Source organism: Telmatherina bonti (genome assembly GCF_933228915.1).
Source record: "Telmatherina bonti genome assembly, chromosome: 11".
Lineage (NCBI taxonomy): Eukaryota > Metazoa > Chordata > Actinopteri > Atheriniformes > Telmatherinidae > Telmatherina > Telmatherina bonti.
This window is the reverse complement of record NC_136629.1, coordinates 10,363,078-10,381,406: the sequence shown is the minus strand read 5'-3', so window position 1 is coordinate 10,381,406 and position 18,329 is coordinate 10,363,078. Positions and strand designations below refer to the sequence as shown.

The 18,329-nt window shown below is 40.5% G+C and overlaps 2 protein-coding genes across 6 annotated transcripts in view; one reads left to right on the top strand and one right to left on the bottom strand.

Annotated features, from left to right (window-relative positions):
* The window catches only part of rasgrp3 (RAS guanyl releasing protein 3 (calcium and DAG-regulated)), a 56,554-nt gene extending 55,549 nt beyond the window's left edge, over positions 1–1,005 (top strand). For 3 of the 5 annotated variants that reach the window (XM_079248950.1, XM_079248951.1, XM_079248952.1), the window contains one exon: positions 31–1,004. In XM_079248950.1, coding sequence (XP_079105076.1) covers positions 31–39 — 9 coding nt within the window. In that variant the 3' untranslated portion in view covers positions 40–1,004. Of the gene's footprint in view, positions 1–30 lie in introns of all 5 variants that reach the window. The other 2 variants (XM_079248954.1, XM_079248953.1) reach the window with 1 other exon arrangement.
* A 3,461-nt stretch (positions 1,006–4,466) lies between these two features.
* Positions 4,467–18,329, bottom strand: part of LOC306762256 (B-cadherin-like) — a gene marked incomplete at both ends in the record, with an annotated part of 28,179 nt that continues 14,316 nt past the window's right edge. The window contains 13 exons of the mRNA XM_079248698.1: positions 4,467–4,679; positions 4,788–4,931; positions 5,667–5,800; positions 6,111–6,332; positions 8,761–8,893; positions 9,347–9,438; positions 9,751–9,893; positions 11,225–11,469; positions 11,582–11,767; positions 12,745–12,873; positions 13,070–13,242; positions 14,729–14,873; positions 17,930–18,076. Coding sequence (XP_079104824.1) covers positions 4,467–4,679; positions 4,788–4,931; positions 5,667–5,800; positions 6,111–6,332; positions 8,761–8,893; positions 9,347–9,438; positions 9,751–9,893; positions 11,225–11,469; positions 11,582–11,767; positions 12,745–12,873; positions 13,070–13,242; positions 14,729–14,873; positions 17,930–18,076 — 2,106 coding nt within the window. The remainder of the gene's footprint in view (positions 4,680–4,787; positions 4,932–5,666; positions 5,801–6,110; positions 6,333–8,760; positions 8,894–9,346; positions 9,439–9,750; positions 9,894–11,224; positions 11,470–11,581; positions 11,768–12,744; positions 12,874–13,069; positions 13,243–14,728; positions 14,874–17,929; positions 18,077–18,329) is intronic.

The following is an 18,329-nucleotide window of genomic DNA, read 5'->3' as shown; positions in this document are numbered from 1 at the left end:
ACATTTTTTCTTCTCTGTTTCCTCCTGAAGGACAGCTGACTTGGTCACAGCGATCTGGGCCAGTACCACAGGACCAGAGGGTCCTTTACCACTGGGACCAGGAGGCGCTTCTCCCTGGGGAAGGCTCTGGGCTGCTTAAAGCCCCCCTTCAAAGAGCTGGAGTGATCTGGAGCTCAGCATGAAGCTTAGTAGATTCTGATGGTCACATCTTTATTCGTGGGATCGCTACAGGAAGCAAGCTGCAACTTTGACATGAACTCAATCCTTCCATTTCCCAGAGGCGAGTGCTCCGGACAATCCACTCTGTTCCATTCGAAGGAGGAAATGACCAGGTCTCCTCCATCCCTTAAACAAAACCCCTCTTCTCTGCACCACAGAGGGACAGAACCAGGATGAGGATCTGGCACTCAGCTTTAGACTGGTTTATTCCCAGATTGACAGAAACTGCCATGAAGCAGCTCTGCTAAGGCATTTTATTACAAGCAGCTTCTAAATCCAGTTTAGGTACAAGGTGCAGAGGTGGAAAACTTGGAAAAATCTGTTGGATCTGAAGAACACAAAGGTTTTGGTGTAAAATGATCAGAAATGGATGTGGGTGGATGGGGATATTTAAGCTGCCAGTAAAGGGAAACATGAACTGAAAGTAAAAATCAAGGGAATCTGCTGATGGAAAACTGAAAAACTATCAGGTATTTCTAAATATAACTGAATTCTGCAGTGTGACATACAGTCTGATCACATCCACTTTTATCATGCAGGTTTGTTTTTTATTGATTTTTCATCAGATATGAAAACTGTGTGCTGAAATGAAAATAAAGAAACTATTTTATTTGCATTTACCTGTTTAAAATAAAGTCAGGGGAAAGTAAAACTGTGTTTGATATGTCCCAGAAAAATGTTTGAACTCTTAAATGGTACGAGTCAGTTTTCAGTGACCCGAACCGAGCTCTCTATCTTCTGGTTTGTTCCAGATAAGAGATCCTTGGTTTTAACTTACTTTGAGCTGAGATTCTGGTGCGTGCAGACAATGACAATCAGACAACAAGTGAGTGATGGAGGCTGCATATATACAGGCTAAACTGATGATGAACAGGTGGCAGGTGAGGGCAGTTAACTGTTGAGGGGTGTGGCTTAGTAGCAAAGCAGGAAGAAGCAGGGCTAGTTGTGACACCTCCCATTGTACTCTTAGGACTTGTCCACACGTTGCAGGTGTCTTACAAAACAAAGATATTGTTCTCCTGTCACTAACATCAAAACACAGATTTCTGCACTCAAAAACGATGGTTTTAAAAACCTCTGACCAAAGTGGAGATGTGCAAATACTACGTTTGCACATCTGCATGTGGACATATATAACCGGGCTTTTGGGGTGTTAAACGTAACCGTCTGTGACAGAAAATGCCATGACATCACATGCGCGAACGTTGCTTATGTAGACGAGGGTCTTGTTCATGCGATCATACTTTTATAATATATAAGACAAGATCACGAAGAAGTTTGGCGGAACTGGCACAGCCACCATCTTTTATTATTAGTCAGCACCGTCAAACGTTTACCAACGACACAGCGCAGACTTCCTGTCTGGCCTTTTAAAAATAAAACCATAGTTAAACCACTTACTGAACACTCTTTTACACTTACATCAGCATGGACGTCCTGGAAACTGTGATGACTTCATCTGTTGTCCAGCTGCTTGTGTTTGTTTTTACAAGCTCAGATACCGCCCTACATAAACTACCAACGGCAAAGGACGGCATTAAGGACAATTATTTTCCTCCACCTAACCAGATCATGTTGGAGGCATGTTTCATGTTTTGTTAAAGTTACGTGTGAGATGGAAGGTTATTCTGATTGGATAAGATTAGGGGTGCTACCGCTGCCTAAAGGTTTGTGAAGAAACACACTCCTCTATGTCAGACCACCTTAATGACAACTATAAGGAAACCCTGCAACAGTACAACAGTATGAACATAAACAAATGCAATTTCAACATAGAAATGCCTAATACATAACAGAAACTTAAATTAGCTTAGCAGCGGTTGTAAAACATAAGCAGGCTTACAGGAAATAAGCCAGACAGATTAACATCTCTTGCCATGAACAATGTGAATACGCTACTTTGTCTGCTAGCGCATGTCCTATGTTTCCCTGGCCTCTAGTGACACCCAGTGGCCGGTGGAGAACTCTGCAGTTTGATATATTTATTGATGTACTTAAAGGGGTCCGATTATGGTATTTGGAGTTTTCTGAGCTTTCTACAGTGTTACAGTGTTGAATCCTCATCAGACATGTGAACGGCACTGTTTTTTTTATCACCTAAACACGTGTTTGAGTTTGAGTTTGAGTTCCAGCACTCTCTCCGTTCGGTTTCCATGGCGACGAAAAACGTGTCGTTTTAGAGTTTTTTCTACTTGGAAATCCTTGTGACTTCCCGGGGGATAAGGTTCAGTGATTGGTTACCTTCTACTGGATAACAAGGACATGTACAAATACATCAGGCGGGTGGAAAACGTGGGATAAAGTTATTTCCAACGATGGCTGGTGAGTTTACCAAAGAGAGACATCCTGCTGCATTCGTTGCTGTGGGTTGCTGTTTTCCACTTCGTTTTCAGGCTCTGATTCAGGTTCCAACATGTAGGGCTGTATGCTATGTGTTGACATTGTATTTTTTTTTTTTTTTTTTTTTTATTGAGTTCATATTAGCCTAATCCTTCTGTTTATGAGATGTTACAATGACGGGGAAAGCAGGTGCGGTGCGCGCTCCCGATGTAGTGCAGTGGCGGGAGGCGGGGCTTAATGCGGAAGAGTCTCAATCCACTCGTTTTGCCCGCAGGCTGATCTGACAGCCTACGGAGAGGGTCGGTCTGAAGTAAATAAAGCCATTTGTGACAATAACTCCATCAATCCCAGCCCTTCTGGTCTCAGAAATAAAAATAAATTAGCCTGAAATGCACAAAATAGTTCCACTTTAACAACGCAGTTTTGCGTGTATGTGTGGATGGATTTGTTTTTAGAGGTTGTGGACTTTTTTTTTTTTTTTTTTTTTACTGGCCGGAGGGGGAAGATATTCAGTTTTTAAAAAAGCCCGGCTATGTGTTGACAAGGCCTTCGAGACTCTGGGAACAAGAAGTAAACCTGCAGTCAGAGCAAAGTGCTCTATTTGGAATATATATAACTATGATATCTTTGATATAAATGGAGCTTGGTCATGGAGAGCTTTAAAATGTGAGAAGAATTTTAAACTCTACTCTGAATTTCACAAGAAGCCAATTAAGAGAGGCCAAAACTGGCGAAATATGCTCTCCCTCTAGTTCTCATCAGAGCCCTCGTTGCAGCATTCATTCAATCCAATCTTAAAGAAACAAAGGTATGGACTAGTTTTTCTGCATCTTTCTGAGAAGATGCCCCTAATTTTTCCATTATATTATATATATTCCTCCCTAAATAACTCCCTTTGTTTACAAAGAAAATCACCATGATCATAACGTCACCAGTCTGGTCTTATTTTCAGTCTTCTGACCTGTAAGACAGTGTTGCACAATGTCGTAAACGGCTGTTTTGTTTGTTGGACTATTATCTAGGCTTCAGCAGGAATCTGCCCATTGACTCAGAAGTCTCATTTTGAGCAACATGTCTTGTGTGACTCAGATTTTCTGTTCCCTTTCATGCTGCATACCCCAAAATATTACTCTGAAAATCACAAAATTCTGTCTGAAATGCACATAATTTCTTATAAATTGGACAAATGTGGATTACATTTGTTTTAACTGGGTTATAATTTAACTAAAATGAATTGGATTAAATTGAAAGGTGTAAAAGTGTCATGGGATGAATCGATGCTCCTGCTGCACCCGATTCAGATTAAAAGGTCAAAGGTCTGAGCAGTGTGTTGGAGCTGGAAACATCTGAAACCTGGAGGACTGGAGTTGGACCCTGAACATAAGTACAGTGAAATAAAGACAACTCATATCCACTGTCTTAAGAACTTTATAATAAAAAATGTCAACTTTAACAAAGTATTTGTAATAAAGGAAACTAAACCTGACTTTTGCTTATAGAAACATTTTAAAATCATTCATCAACAAGTCATTGAGCTTTCTGTCTCAGCTCCACGTGATGCTGGATGTCAGATGGATTTTACTCAAATCAATTCATTTTCCAAGCGAAGAGTAAACAGCAGTACAAACAGGAAAAAAAAGCTAAATAAAAAAAAAAAGTTCAGCTCATTTTATACCAATCTGAACAGTGCAGGAGCAAGTCTCAGAGTCCAGCGTTGACATGAAGCTATAAAACAGACTCGTGTGCACGACTCCACAGCAAATTAATCTGCAGCCAACATGAGACGAGCACACACACACACACAGCTTCACCGCTTACACAAAACCTCAATTAAAAACAAAAACAAAAAAAGACTTATTCTTTGGTTTTAGGGCCGTGGCTGTTGACTGGACTGAAAGGATGAGGAGTTACATCATGTCGTCGTCTCCTCCTCCATACATGTCAGCCAGCTTCTTGAAGCGAGGCCCCCATTCGTTCAGACAGTCGTAGTCCTGGTTGCCGCTGCTTGAAGAGTTCAGAGAGGAGATGCTTCCTGCGTCAGAGCCGCCACCCTCGTAGTCAAACACCAGCAGGGAGTCATAGGGGGGTGCTGTCGGGTCGTTGTCTGCTGCTGCCAGGTTCTGTGGGACCATCAGACAAACAGGGTTTTCATGCCAATGAATTTAACTCAGAGATGCAGAATAAGAACTGAAATAAACCAGTTTTTCAGAGTCTGGTGCTCCTCTCACGTCATCAATGAAGTTTCCAATGTCCTCTGGGTTGGTGGGCCGAGGGCGGTACTGAGGGCGTGGCATGAAATTCGGGACGACATCATTCCTGAACACCTCGGGCCGGTTGTCCAGACCACGATGGAGAACACTCAGATCATAGTCCTGATGGACAGAAACGGAATATTTACATGCTTTTCTGGATGGTGGAAACTGAAAGGTTCATCGTTGAAAAGTAGAAATCAGAGCTTCAAACAAATCTGTTCTAATAAACACCATTCTGACTCCGCCCACCAACTACACATTGATCAGATCAGAATAAGAGGTTATGGTTTGCTGCCTCAATATTTATTGTCTGTCTTCCTATTTTGCAAATGGAATCAAATGTAATGTGCCCAAGAATTAATACTGCACGGTGGCGTAGTGGTTCGCCCTGTGGCCTCCCAACAAGAAGGTCGCTGGTTTGATCTTCGGCTGGGGGGAGGCTCAACAGACAACACTTTGTGGAGTTTGCATATTCTCTCCGTGTGTGGGTTCTCCTTCCACCATCCAAAGACTTGCATGTTAGGAGATTATATATTATTTATATCTATATATATCTATATATATATAGATATATATGTAGATAGATATATAGATATGTGTGTATCTTTTTCTTATTATAACCACTCAACTTGTCTTTTCCAGTTTTACTTCACAACATAAAGAAATGTGGCATTTTCTACATTATTTCTGAACAGACCGAGACAAATGGAAACAAACCATCTGGCAGAAAATCAAACTGCATGAATGTGTAACACCTCTGGAATAGATGAAGATTTTCATATTTCCAGTTAAACGCTGATCCACCTGGACAACAGCTGATGTGGATATGAGTTCGGGTTAGAATCAGAAGGTTACCTGATCATCCTCTCCACCTCCTTCCTCATTGTAGGAACGGACATCGTCTCTGATGTCGTAGTCGTCTGCCAGCAGCGGCTCCTTCTTCTCCTTTTTACTACTTTGCCGTTTAACCAGAGCAAATATTATGGCACCTGTGGAAATAAAAGTCATGAAGCCCCACTGACCTGAGAGGACACTGGAAATATGAACAAGCTGATTCACCGTTTCACTGCTTAAAACCAGAGTCTCAGATTCTTCAGAGTTCTCCGCTTCATCTACAGCTACAAACTGGCCGCCATCTTTTCACATCATCTCATATGTAATAAACAGCCAGCAAGTTTCCAATATATCCTGATTTAATGTATCCACGACAGAAATGTATTCCTTCATATTGTTCTGACTCTTTCCAGTTTGTGTTCATGAACTTTACAGAATTAAAATGAAAGCAGATGTTTAACTCACCGATGGCCAGGCAGGGGAGTAAAAGTAACAACCACAGATACGACATGCCAGCAACAACTGCACCGCGTGAGCCGTGGCAGATTTTGTCCTCTCCTTTGCAGTCACATATGGTGGCCTTGAGGGTACTGTCCTGCTTCAAACCCCCAATGTCTGAAACGCTTAAGACCACAGTGTACACTCCAGGTTCCAGTTTAGCAGTTAAACCCAGTATGATGGAAGTTCCTGCAGGAAAAGAAAATACCGGATTTGGTTAAAAAATATCCAGATATTTCCTTTACTGAAGCCTCTTTTCCACATCATATAGGAATCTTTATGATCCCAAACTGAAGCATCTTTTTGTTCAATATTTGTGAGAAAGCTGCGACACAAATTCAACTGTTTTTTTTTTTTTTAAAGAACAGATCTGCTGTCAAAATAACAGCGATGACAAACTTAAAGGGAACAATTTTCTTTAATTACTGTATTAAAAACAGAAGTTGGTAGAGTAGCAAAAAGTTGTACTGAAATAAATGTAATGTCCAAACATGAAGTACAGATTAACAGGCAGTCATCCAAAGAGTTGAAAGGCTTGTGAAAAGATCACTGGTAACTGATGGCCCAAATATACAGCTACATCTCAGAGAAGTAGAATATTATGAAAAAGTTCAATATTTTTCATCACTCAACTCAGACTCTGAAACCTACATATATAGATTAATTACACATAGAGTGAAACATTTCTAACATTATTTCTTGAAATGTTGATTGTGGCTTATAGATAATGAAAACCCAAAATACAGTGTCTCAGAAAATAATATTACATGAGATCAATGAAAAAAGGACATTTTAAGCAGAAATGTCAGGCTTCTGAAAAGAAGGTTAATGTCGATCCACTCAATGCTTGGTTGGCCCTCCTTCTGCATGAATGCAGCGTGGCAATGGAAGCCTTTTTTTTTTTCTTTTGGTACCTTTGGCAGTGTAGGCAGGTGCCAAGTCCTGCTGGGAAATGAAATCTGCATCTCCATAAAGCTTGTCGTGTTGGGCCTCCTTTTGCATGAATTACTGCATGAACACGGCGTGGCGCTGCTCAGGTGGAATGGAAGCCCAGGTAGCTTTGATAGCAGCGCTCAGGTCATCTACATAGTTGGGTCTGGTGTCTCTCATCTCCCTCTTGACAACACCCCACAGATTCTCTATGGGGTTCAGATCAGGTGGGTTTGTTGGCCAGTCCAGCACAGGAACACCGTGGTCATTGAAGTAGCTTGTGTTACCTTTGGCAGTGTAGGCAGGCGCCAAGTCCTGCTGGGAATTCTGCATCTCCATAAAGCTTGTCAGCAGAAGGAAGCATGAAGAGCTCTAAAATGTCCTGCTAGATGCTGTGTGGACTGTGACCTTCAGAAAACCCAGTGGAGCAACATTAGCAGATGACATGACTCCCAAACCATCTCTGACTGTGGAAACTTCACACATGGATTCTGGGCCTCTCCACTCTTCCTCCAGACTCTGGGACCTTGGTTTCCAAATGAAATGCAGAATCTGCTTCCATCTGAGAACCAGTCCAGTCCTTTTCCTCCTTAGCCCAGGTGAGATGCTTCTGTCATCTCTGGTTCAGGAGAGGCTTGACACGAGGAATGGGACATTTGTAGTCCATGTCTAGGATTTGTCTGCGAGTAGCGGCTCTTGAGTCCAGCTTCAGTCCACTCCTTGGGAAGCTCTCCAAATTCCTGAATGGATGTTGCTTGACAATCCTCTTAAGTCTGTGGTTCTGCCTTTTGCTGGTGCACCTTTTCTCTCCACTCAACTTTCCATTAATATGCTTGGATTCAGCACTCTGAACAAGCAGCTTCTTTAGAAATGACCTTTGATGACGTTTTATAGGGTCAATGATCATCTTCTGGACATTGTCAGGTCACCTGACCCGGACTGGGAGACCATTTAAAGGTTTAGGATACCTTTGCAGGTGTTTTGAGTTAATTAGTTGATCAGGGTGTGACACCATGGCTTTCTAAGATTGAAGTTTTTCACAATATTCTAATTTTCTGAGATGCTGCATTTTGGGTTTTCATTATCTATAAGCCACAATTATCACAATTTCAAGGATTGAATATTTAAATGTTTCACTCTATGTGTAATGAATCTATAGGTTTCTATAGCAGATATAGGTTTTATAAAGGTTTCACATTTTGAAAGGAGTGACGAAAAAATGTTGAACTTTGTCACAACATTCGCAATTTTCTGAGATGTACCTTTAGAAAAAGAAAAACTATAATCTGAGCAGAAATAATTATTAATTACAATAACTACTTAAAAACACCACATTTAGTAAAAAGAGTACATGGAAAGAAACCGATATTTTTCTATGATTAATTCTATCATCAGATTTACATGCTCCTACATCTAAGAAAACTAGAGCTTCAGATGTGAATACTTGGAAGGACCTTGAAGACCATCGCCCTTTCAAGTATCTGGAGTTTCCCTGCTGCAACATGTCTGACACACATCAGACATTAATGGCATACTGGGGCATATTGATCTGAGTCAGGTGTGTTGCAGCAGGAAAACTCTGAACACTTGCTGGACTGCGGCCCTCGAGGACTGGAGTTGCTCACTGATGGCCAATGGAGATATGGTAAACAACAGACTGCAGGAAGCTAGCAGCTGGTGTACATACTGTTGGGGTCCATGTTAGCGGTCCAGTTGGATTCGGTGCGGGGGGGTAAAGAGACTCCGTAGGGAGCAGCAAAGCCGGGTCCATCCTTATCTATCACATTCAGAATTTGAGGAACTGGTTCCTTGTTGCACATCTGAGAAAACACATCACATTAAAACTTATCTTTATTATGACCATTTTGTTTCTTTAAGTTCATTTTTCAGCAATCAGTAGATTTTAATTTCAACACAAATTGAGGCGTTTTGTATCTTAATAAGAGTGTTTGTCAAATGAAAGAACACACACTACTTGGGGTTCTTGGAGATGCTCAAAAGGAGAAGAGTTAAAAAAATAAGAGGGTAACTTGTTCTATCATTTTTGTCTGTGACTTATTAGATGTGACTTCAGTCTGCATGATAGGGTTTGGGTGTCAGGATTAACACACTCATGTGGAAATGTATGTATGTAACTACATTTAAATAACCCCTCGATCTGGAAATTACTCTGATCATAATTGTTTTTTTTTTTATTTTCACTCCCAGACACCAGGAATTTAATGTCTACCAGCACCACAAACATTCATGAATGTTTTCATAATAAAACGTACTATGAAGTCCCGTTCCACAATAGAAGGAGCGTTGTCGTTGACGTCTTGAAGCTGAATGAGCAGCGTACCAGTTCCTGTGGCTGAGAGCACATCTGGAGGCAGGACACACGTGTCAGTAGGGAACTGTTCAGTTTTCATCTTCAGAATAAAAACTATTAACACCACAGCTAGGTGAGGCTTTAAGCGCTTTCTCAGCAGAATAAAAAATAGCAGCTCCAACAGAGTCTGGTGGCCAAAACATGCAAGTCCTGGTTCTTAAACGTGATTTGACTCTGAAGAAACAGACCCCGTCTCTCATTCTTATGCAATTACACATTTCTTCTTTACAGCACACACACACACACACACACACACACACACACACACACACACACACACACACACCATTCTAACTTCATACTTACCATTATCATATGCGCCAATAAGAGCCTTGTATTCATAGTTCTTCACCAAGTTGGACTCTCTGTCCATGAGGTTTTTCACTGTAATCCGGCCCGTCTGAGCGCTCACATTCAGCCAGCCAGCAGGGTCGCTTATTATACGATACCTGGACAGAAACCAGACAAACGGGGATAAACTCTCCGGCCCAATCACAACCACATCTATCTACACAATTAATACACGAGGGAAGTTTCAGAAGTGTTCACAAAAACACATCTTGTCCCTACACACAGAACAGGGCACAAATGCACAAATAAGAATTAAATATGGTGTACCAGGTCATCCTTTTTACGGTTACCTTCAGGTTAGGCATTATTAGTAGCCTGGGTCTTATGGAAACTCATTCAATAAGCTCAGTTATTAAAAAAAGAAAATCATTTCTTACTTCTATAAAAATACTCCAATCACACCATTTGTGTAATAGTGATCAAGATCAAGAGCTTATGGAGCAAAGATTGGACAGCTGAGCTTGCAGAAGACTGATCTCATACAACTGCATCAGTAATAAAGAGCTAATATAGGATCCTCTTGAGACTTCAAAGTACTCCTCAATTTTTTAATAACTTATCCTGAGATCTCACCCTTCTGTGTTAAATGTAAGAAAGAGGTTGGTTCCTATATTCCCTGTATATGGGCGTTTAAATTTTGGGAAAATATCCCACAGGAAATTAATTTAACCTTCGCAAATCTAAAAATAGCCCCAGGCCTGTTTCTACTAAACCTGCACAGAAATGGTTTCTCTCCCTTTTGTTGGTTCGAAGATGTGTTCTGTTTTAGCGGATTAAGTCCAGACCCCAATGGTTCACCAATGATACTGGGAGACGCTTAAAAGCGTTACCAATGGAATATCTAAGCTCGGTTATGAGGGGGAATGAGAGTTTATGTTGTGGTTATCCTTTCCACAAATAGATTAGGCTTAGGTTTAACATCATTTCCAAATGAATTGATAATAAAAAAAAAAAACCTAATTTCTGTAGTTTAAGATTATTTTAATGTACACACAACAGCATCATGAGGACTAACAGCTGAATACCTTTATATTTCCAGTCTCATGCACATCCAATGTTAGCTGCACTTCACTCCAACATGATTGTGGTAAAAATGGCTGATCCCACATTTGGAAGAGCACACAGTAACAATGTGTCCTCCTGGCTGCTGCAGCAGCAACACACAACTGGAAGCTAGTCTGAAGTGTTCTGTAGATTAGTTATTTCAAGGTCAGAATATGTGAAACGTACCAACAACTAGGGTAGCAATAACTGGACAAACATATGATACCTCAGTGGTGTTGCCATTGTTGAGAGTTAACGGTCATTAAAGGATCTCCATTAATGAAAATGTGTAATTAATTTACTTTCTGATTTCATCCTCCAGCCCTGGTTAAAGTATATTTAGAAACAAAGTCTCAAAATATTCGTTTCACTACTGTGGCCTTACTTGACTTCTTGTTTGCGTGCGATGTCCGGGTCTGAAGCAGTGTACACCACCACTTCGCTGCCGACTGGGAGGTCCTCAGGCTTTGAGACAAGCTTCTCTTGTGGATCAAAGATAGGAGCTTCATTGACGTCCTGCACCCTCACCACAACTGTAGCGGTGGAAGTTGGCAGTGAAATAGCAAAAGGGACCTCATTTACCACTGCAATCCTCAGAGTGTGTGTTTTGCTCTGCTCAAAGTCCAGACCCTGCGGAGAAAAAAAAACCAGTGAGAAACATGTCACAGATCAGCTGGATACACTCTGGTAAACATCTGTGAAATAAACTGTAGTTCAGTCCAGAACCTGAACTTCCTACTACCGTCGTTGTCTTCAGGATTCCTTCTTGCTTGTTTGGTCCCGTTTCCACAGTGAAAAGGTTTCCACGATCTCCATCAACAATCCTGAACTTGCTGTTCCAGGCAGGGGAATTTTCCTCATCGCCATCTTTCACCTCCATTTTAATGACCAAAGTATCCGCTTTATTTTCTGGAACTGTTGCCTCGTACTGAAAAAATACAAAGCAGATATTAAATGTTGTTGATGCAGATTATTCAGTCATTGCTGCTGAGGCCGAATAGTCCTGATTAAAGGTGCTGTCCCAGTTTACCTCAGGTTGATTCAGAAGGAGGTTTTACAGGCTGCACTGCCGTGCCCAGTAACTGTGATGGTGCCACAGCAGAAGGCTGACTGGCACAGTTTTTGCCTCTGTCCCACATTATACAGCTTCTGCTCTTTAAATGATTTTCAGTTTGTATGCTGTTATGATACTCGGCCCAAGTCATCTGTGGATTCTCATTACAGACTGCTGAACAACCACAGTACATACAAATGGCTCTACAAGTCTAAAACAAGTGAAAGAACGTCTTTTTACTCAAACTTACGAGAGAAGCAGGTCGTTATGATGAAGAAACACCAATTATTAAAAACTTAGATCCTACAGGACGCTGAACTAGTGAATAAAGTTCAGGTTTTAAATGTTTCTACTGGTTTCAGTCTGTGTGTTTACATGGTGTTTGGTGGAAATCCATACACCTACATTGAATCCATAAACTACTGATGATCACAAGTTCTTGCAGTCATTTTCCAGATGGATTGATTTATCATTGCACAATTTCCTGCACATATCAGAGCTGGATTTATACTTTCACTGTGTGTGTGTGTACACTGGGACCAGTGCAGCTGACGATTACTACTGTGTAATCACACTGCGAGTGGTGGGTCTGGAAGAGATGTGCATCAAGCTTCTGCAGCTCGTAAACCCTGTTATTCTGTCTTATTTAGTTTTGCTACTAATATTAAAAGGATAAAAGCAGCTAAACTATCCTCTGTTCCTCCATATCAGATACTAAAAGATTTCACTACAATAGGAGATGGATGACTGGGATTTTTTTTTTTAAACTGAGCTCATCATCAGATGATGAAGATTGGGTTAATCCACTGTAAAACTGAACAGATAAACAGGCACTGGATGGTCATACTTACGTTGTTTTGAGTAAACTGTGGAGCATGATCATTGCTGTCAGTCACCTTCAGAATAACTTTTGCTTCTGTACTCAACCATTTTCCTTCCCCGTCTGCTGCTCGTACCACCAGGTCATACTGTGGTATTATCTGTTGGAAGGAAAACAATTTCAGACTTCAGTTTCTGAACATGAACAGACAGACATCATCTGAGGATATGAGCTAACTGGAGGATTCCTCCACAAATAAAAATACTAATTAAAGTATGAATAATTACTCCCGCATAGGAACTGGCTGCTGACATGAATGTGATGTGTAAAGCATAACATATTTGTAGAAGTCTCACCTCTCTGTCCAGTCCACCTTCATTAACCCTGATCATTCCAGTCACTTCATTGATAACAAACGTTTTATCACTTGGCTCCTTTGGGGTCTGGCTCACAATGCTGTAGCGGATTATAGAATTGAGATTATTTGGCTCGTCCAGATCAGTAGCTGTAACCTGAAGCACCTCGTGACCTGAAAAGAAGAAATGCACAAGTAAAAACAAGACAAAAGGCTTTCTATAAGGTATAATAAATACACACATAAATCATTTATCCATAAAGACTAGTTGGGCTGATAAAGATGCAACAGAAATATTTGCCAATTCTGCCAAAAGTAAATGGATCAAAAGGATTTCTGATAGGTTTATATAACATAAAATTACCGTAAAATGGCTATATTGTAACTTCAAGTTATGATATAGTACTCCAATACTAATCAATACTAAAATGTAGTATCTAGTTAGATATGAATTTACACTGGTATCAATACTTCAATGCCACTTTTGGAACAGCCGCTTCTAATTACTTTGATCGGGCACTGCAGCGGGCAGCCCTACCTGGTAGACCAGGGATCCCCAACCCTGGTCCTCGAGGACCGGTGTCCTGCAGGTTTTCCAGGTGTCGCTGCTGGAACACATCTGACTCAGATAAATTCTGCAGATGTGTGCTATATACACACACACCGATTAGAATCCGGTGTGTCCCGGCAGGAACACTTGGAAAAACTTCAGGACACCGGTCCTCGGGGACCTGGCTTGGGGATCCTGGTGGTAGACCCTGGTGGATTGTAGATGTCTGAGCTAACGTATTTCCATCAATTGTCTGAGCTTTCGCAAAAGCTGGTATCTTCATTGAACATCCACCCAGCAATGACACTGACAGCAAAGAGAGAAACCCCGTATGCTTGATGGTGAAATTGCCCGGCTGTTCGATTCCGACACAAAAGATGAGGACTTTGATGAATTTGTTACAAAAGACTGATAAAAAATGTGTGTGCATCTTAAAATAAGAACCGGTACTGTTTTGGATCAAGTTCTACCAAACACACAGTTTTGCTTTCATTACTTTGTTTTACTTTGTTTTAGCACGCGCCCAATAATGCGGTGTGCCTTATGTGTGACCCGAAGACAAAAAATAGACACTGTAATTGAGGCTGCACCTTTTATGTTGTGTGTCTTGTGGCACGCAAAATACGTTAATCATCAGTTTCTTTTCTCAACATGACTGCAGTGTTTTCAAAGTGTTTCTACTTATGGATAAATGAGGACAGATTTGTCTGCAATCTATTAAAGTTAGTCGTTGTCTCTCTATTGGCAGAGTTGGACCCAACCGATCCAATATTGGTAAAGGGCTACAATGCTGTTGTGATTTATGGACTGGATATCAGGCTGAATTCCCTAAATGCACCTCGAGGGACCTTTCATGTGTTTACAGATTCAAAGCATTATGCCAGTTTAAGCCTGAAAACACTGCTACATGGGATACCGTTAGGATGAGGTGGTACACACTGAAAACAGGACAGACAGATGTGTCTGACAACTGATTGTCAGCATTGTGCCGTTTAAATTGATCACATTTGTGTTAAGTGCTCAAGTAGTCGATGAGTTTAAGAAGAGTAAAACAACCCAACAGATCAGTTTTTCAGGCCTGTGTTGATAAATTAAATCAAGTGACATTACCTACAGGTGAGGCCTCAGCAACTTCTCCCAGGTAGGTGGACTGAGTAAAGACAGGAGCGTTGTCATTCTGATCGCCTACTCTCACTATGATTTCCATCGGGTCCTCAGCTGTTCCTGAACCTTCTGCAACAGCATGAGCCATGAACTGCAAGGAAAAAAAGTTGTCATGAATGAAATGAAAAATACTTTATTAATCCCCAAAGGGAAATTCAATATTGTAGTAAATAATTAATTGGAAGAGGTCTTGTTCCGGAGGCTGATGGCTTCTGGCAGGAATGATCTTCTGTATCTTTCAGTCTTACATCGGACCTGAAGAAGCCTCTCACTGAACACACTTTGTTGTTTCTTCACTGTGTTGTGGAGAGGGTGTGAAGAATCCTCCACACCCCCTCCACAACACAGTGAAGAAAATAAAACCAAAACTAGTCCACAAACACCTGTCAGTTCCATGAGAAGCACACTGAGGATATACGTCCTGAAAATGATTACACAAAAGGCAACACATCAACATGGCAGTGAAAATAAAATCTAATAATGGAAACAGTATAGAACTGTAAAACAAACTACATTTTCTGATTTAAAAAAGAAGAAAAACACGACTGTGAGAAATAACTGAATTTCAGCTACGTTTACACAGTCAATATAATCCGCAGACATATAAGCTGGCATTTTATTTACAGTGTTTTCCACAGCTTGTTAGTATGATGACAGAACTTACCTAATTTACCTAAAATACACTATAACCTTTATATGACTCAGTATGTTTATGCCACCCAAGCTGTAGTAACAACATGTCACCAGTAGTTGGCAGCAGCATGCCGTTTAACATGGCAGTACACAGAGATGAAGACATGCTTATTGGCTACAGTGACTTGCTCGGTTATCAGTCCAGGCTCATTATTGATCATAGGTGTTCTCTTGTGGATGGAAGTAACCGCCTGATACATGTGGTCACTGCCAGATGCTCAATGGTGTTAAATCACGAATCACAAATTTAGAAATAAGACACTGCAAAATCTTTTCTAGGATGTCCAATATCAGTGTCTATGGAGGGTCTAAAGGTGCTAAAATGGGGCAATCTTCTAAGAAAATGACCCCTCTGCTGATGTTCAAAGATAAATTTACATTGGAATCAAAAGCTGGGTCTACAAGGAAATCCGGAGGCAAAGCCACGATTGTGAGACTGCAGCAATGCAAAATGGAGGAGAGAAGGAAGATTTCAAGGAGCGAACGACCCTTTCATGGGGCTTGTGGGATTATGTTGTGCATCACAGCCAACATGATAGAAATTATGACAAAAAAAGTTGGCAAGCTTCTGTAATATACAAGCAGACTGTGGGACACTGGGGTGAAAAATAGGAGGATCCACCCAGAGACACTTATTGAATTTAAAGCGGAATCTGAAAGATTCTTGTATCATCGACAAGTAGAGGAAGCTTACAGGGAAGTTCTAGATCAAGAGTTATAAACGCTCAATTATGATGCTGGTTTAAAACTCAGATGTTGAGCTGAAATTCCTGCTTATGAATGGAAATTTATTGAGATGAAGTCCTAAGGAAACCAAATGATTTATTAATTTTGTGTTGTTTAGTTAACTAAATCTTAAATCTGGCCAGAGGAATTTCAGGCATAGTGATGGTAAACTTCATTTGTAATCCGTCTTTGAGATGTGTGTTTAAGAGTAATCATATGAGAGAGTCTTGGTCTCATATGACTCTTTTCTTGTGAATGCTCAGCATGACAGTGTACAACATGTACGTCTAATTGTTTTGGGTTTCTCAGTGGTTGTTTATGAAATAACAAAAAAGAGGAAGATGTTTGAAACTATGAGGCTTTGCACTCACATTACCAAGAAGGGGGTTTCGGAGAGCTCAGTTAAATATATGTAGCTTAAAAAAGAAAATGCAGGATATTTTAGAAACCATTTTCACACAATGGCAATCTCAGACACATTTGGACTGTATAATAAACAAAACATTACTAAATTTACAATATATACTGGATAGAAATATAAATACAGTTTATGTTCAGAATCAGTAAAAGGTTCTAAGAACAGGAGAATCAGAAGTGATCTGGTTGCCACAGACCAAAATCTGGAGAGATTATTTTAAAAGAGGGTGTTAACACTCCCGGATTGGAATCTGTATTATAATAAAATAAGATTGTTGATCAACAGTCTTGAGGGAGCAAGATCATAGCAGAGCTTTGAGTGTGTTGCTGAATAAGGAAAAAAAAAAAAAGGGGGAAAAAACAAAAAACTATAATGTTTTAGGTTTAAAACATTAATTAAGAGAAGATCGTGTGCTAGGCTGAACTATGGGTGCTACACTAAGTGTAACAGAAGTGTCCCGGACAATGGGTAGAGGAAGAGCTGGGTGATATGATGATATATATTGTTTGGACCATAGAATATGTCTATCGTTTCATATGAGGCTCTATCGTTTACGCCACGCTAAGGTGCTTTATGCAGTATTTTATGTCAAGATGCGCTTTACAGCATGCAAGCTGCAATATATAAACAAACATGGAGGAAGACGGTAGCAGACGTGTTTCAGAGCAGAATAATTTACTAAAAGATGACCAGCCGACCAAAACTGATGAGCTTGTTGCTAAAAAGAGGGGAAATTTCTGTTGCATGGATGCGGTTTAGATATAAAAAGACCGACATGGAACCGACAACAGACTAGCTCACAGTCCCAACGACGGACTCCGACACAACTAACTCATTTTATCACCTGCGCAGGAATCAGGATAAAGAATACAGAATAAAGAAGGTCAAAGAGTCAACGAGCAAAAGCAGCAAAAGCAGCATCAAGTGGAGGCGAAAGCTCATAATTAACTCCAGACCAAACGCTGCAACAGTCTTTAACTCGTGAAACGTCATACGACCATAGTTCCCCCCAGAAGGAGATCACTGTTGCCGTTGCCAAGCAACATCTGATACGCAACTGATGACTGACACACAATTGCACAAATTATTGTAGATAATATTGTATATCGTTATGAGGATATAGAATGAGTTATATCGAGATATGAGATTTTGGTCATATCGCCCAGCCCTAGGTAGATGCATGGCTGAGATTAAATATGGTAGAAAATTTATGCCCAACCGTTTAAACGTGTGGTTCAAGTTGAGCTGCACAATTTATCGTTAAAAAAAAAAAAAAATACAGTGTATAAAGTTATCAAAGAGCTGCTTACCGTGTAATTTGCTTGCCTCTCTCTGTCCAGTGGTTGTGTTACATACAGAAAACCAGAGTTTCTGTCGATGGTGAAAATGCCCTCATCAGCTCCTGGACCAGTGATGCTGTAATAGATCTTCTTTGCTTTGTCCTCACTCGAGCGAATCTAAATAAATAACATCAGGACTGAATTAAAATGATTGGCAGAAAACCTTAGTTTCAAACTTCCATTTGTACCGTTTTGTTTTCAGACAAACAAATGTTTGAGTACCAGTAGTTTCTTGCTGTATGGCTGCATGTGACATTTAATTTAATTTTACAAGACAAACCTTCATACAATGAACTGAATGTTCATTCATAAAAGCACTGTTAATATAAAAAAATATGCAAAGAGATGTGCCATGAAGAGTTCTTCCTTC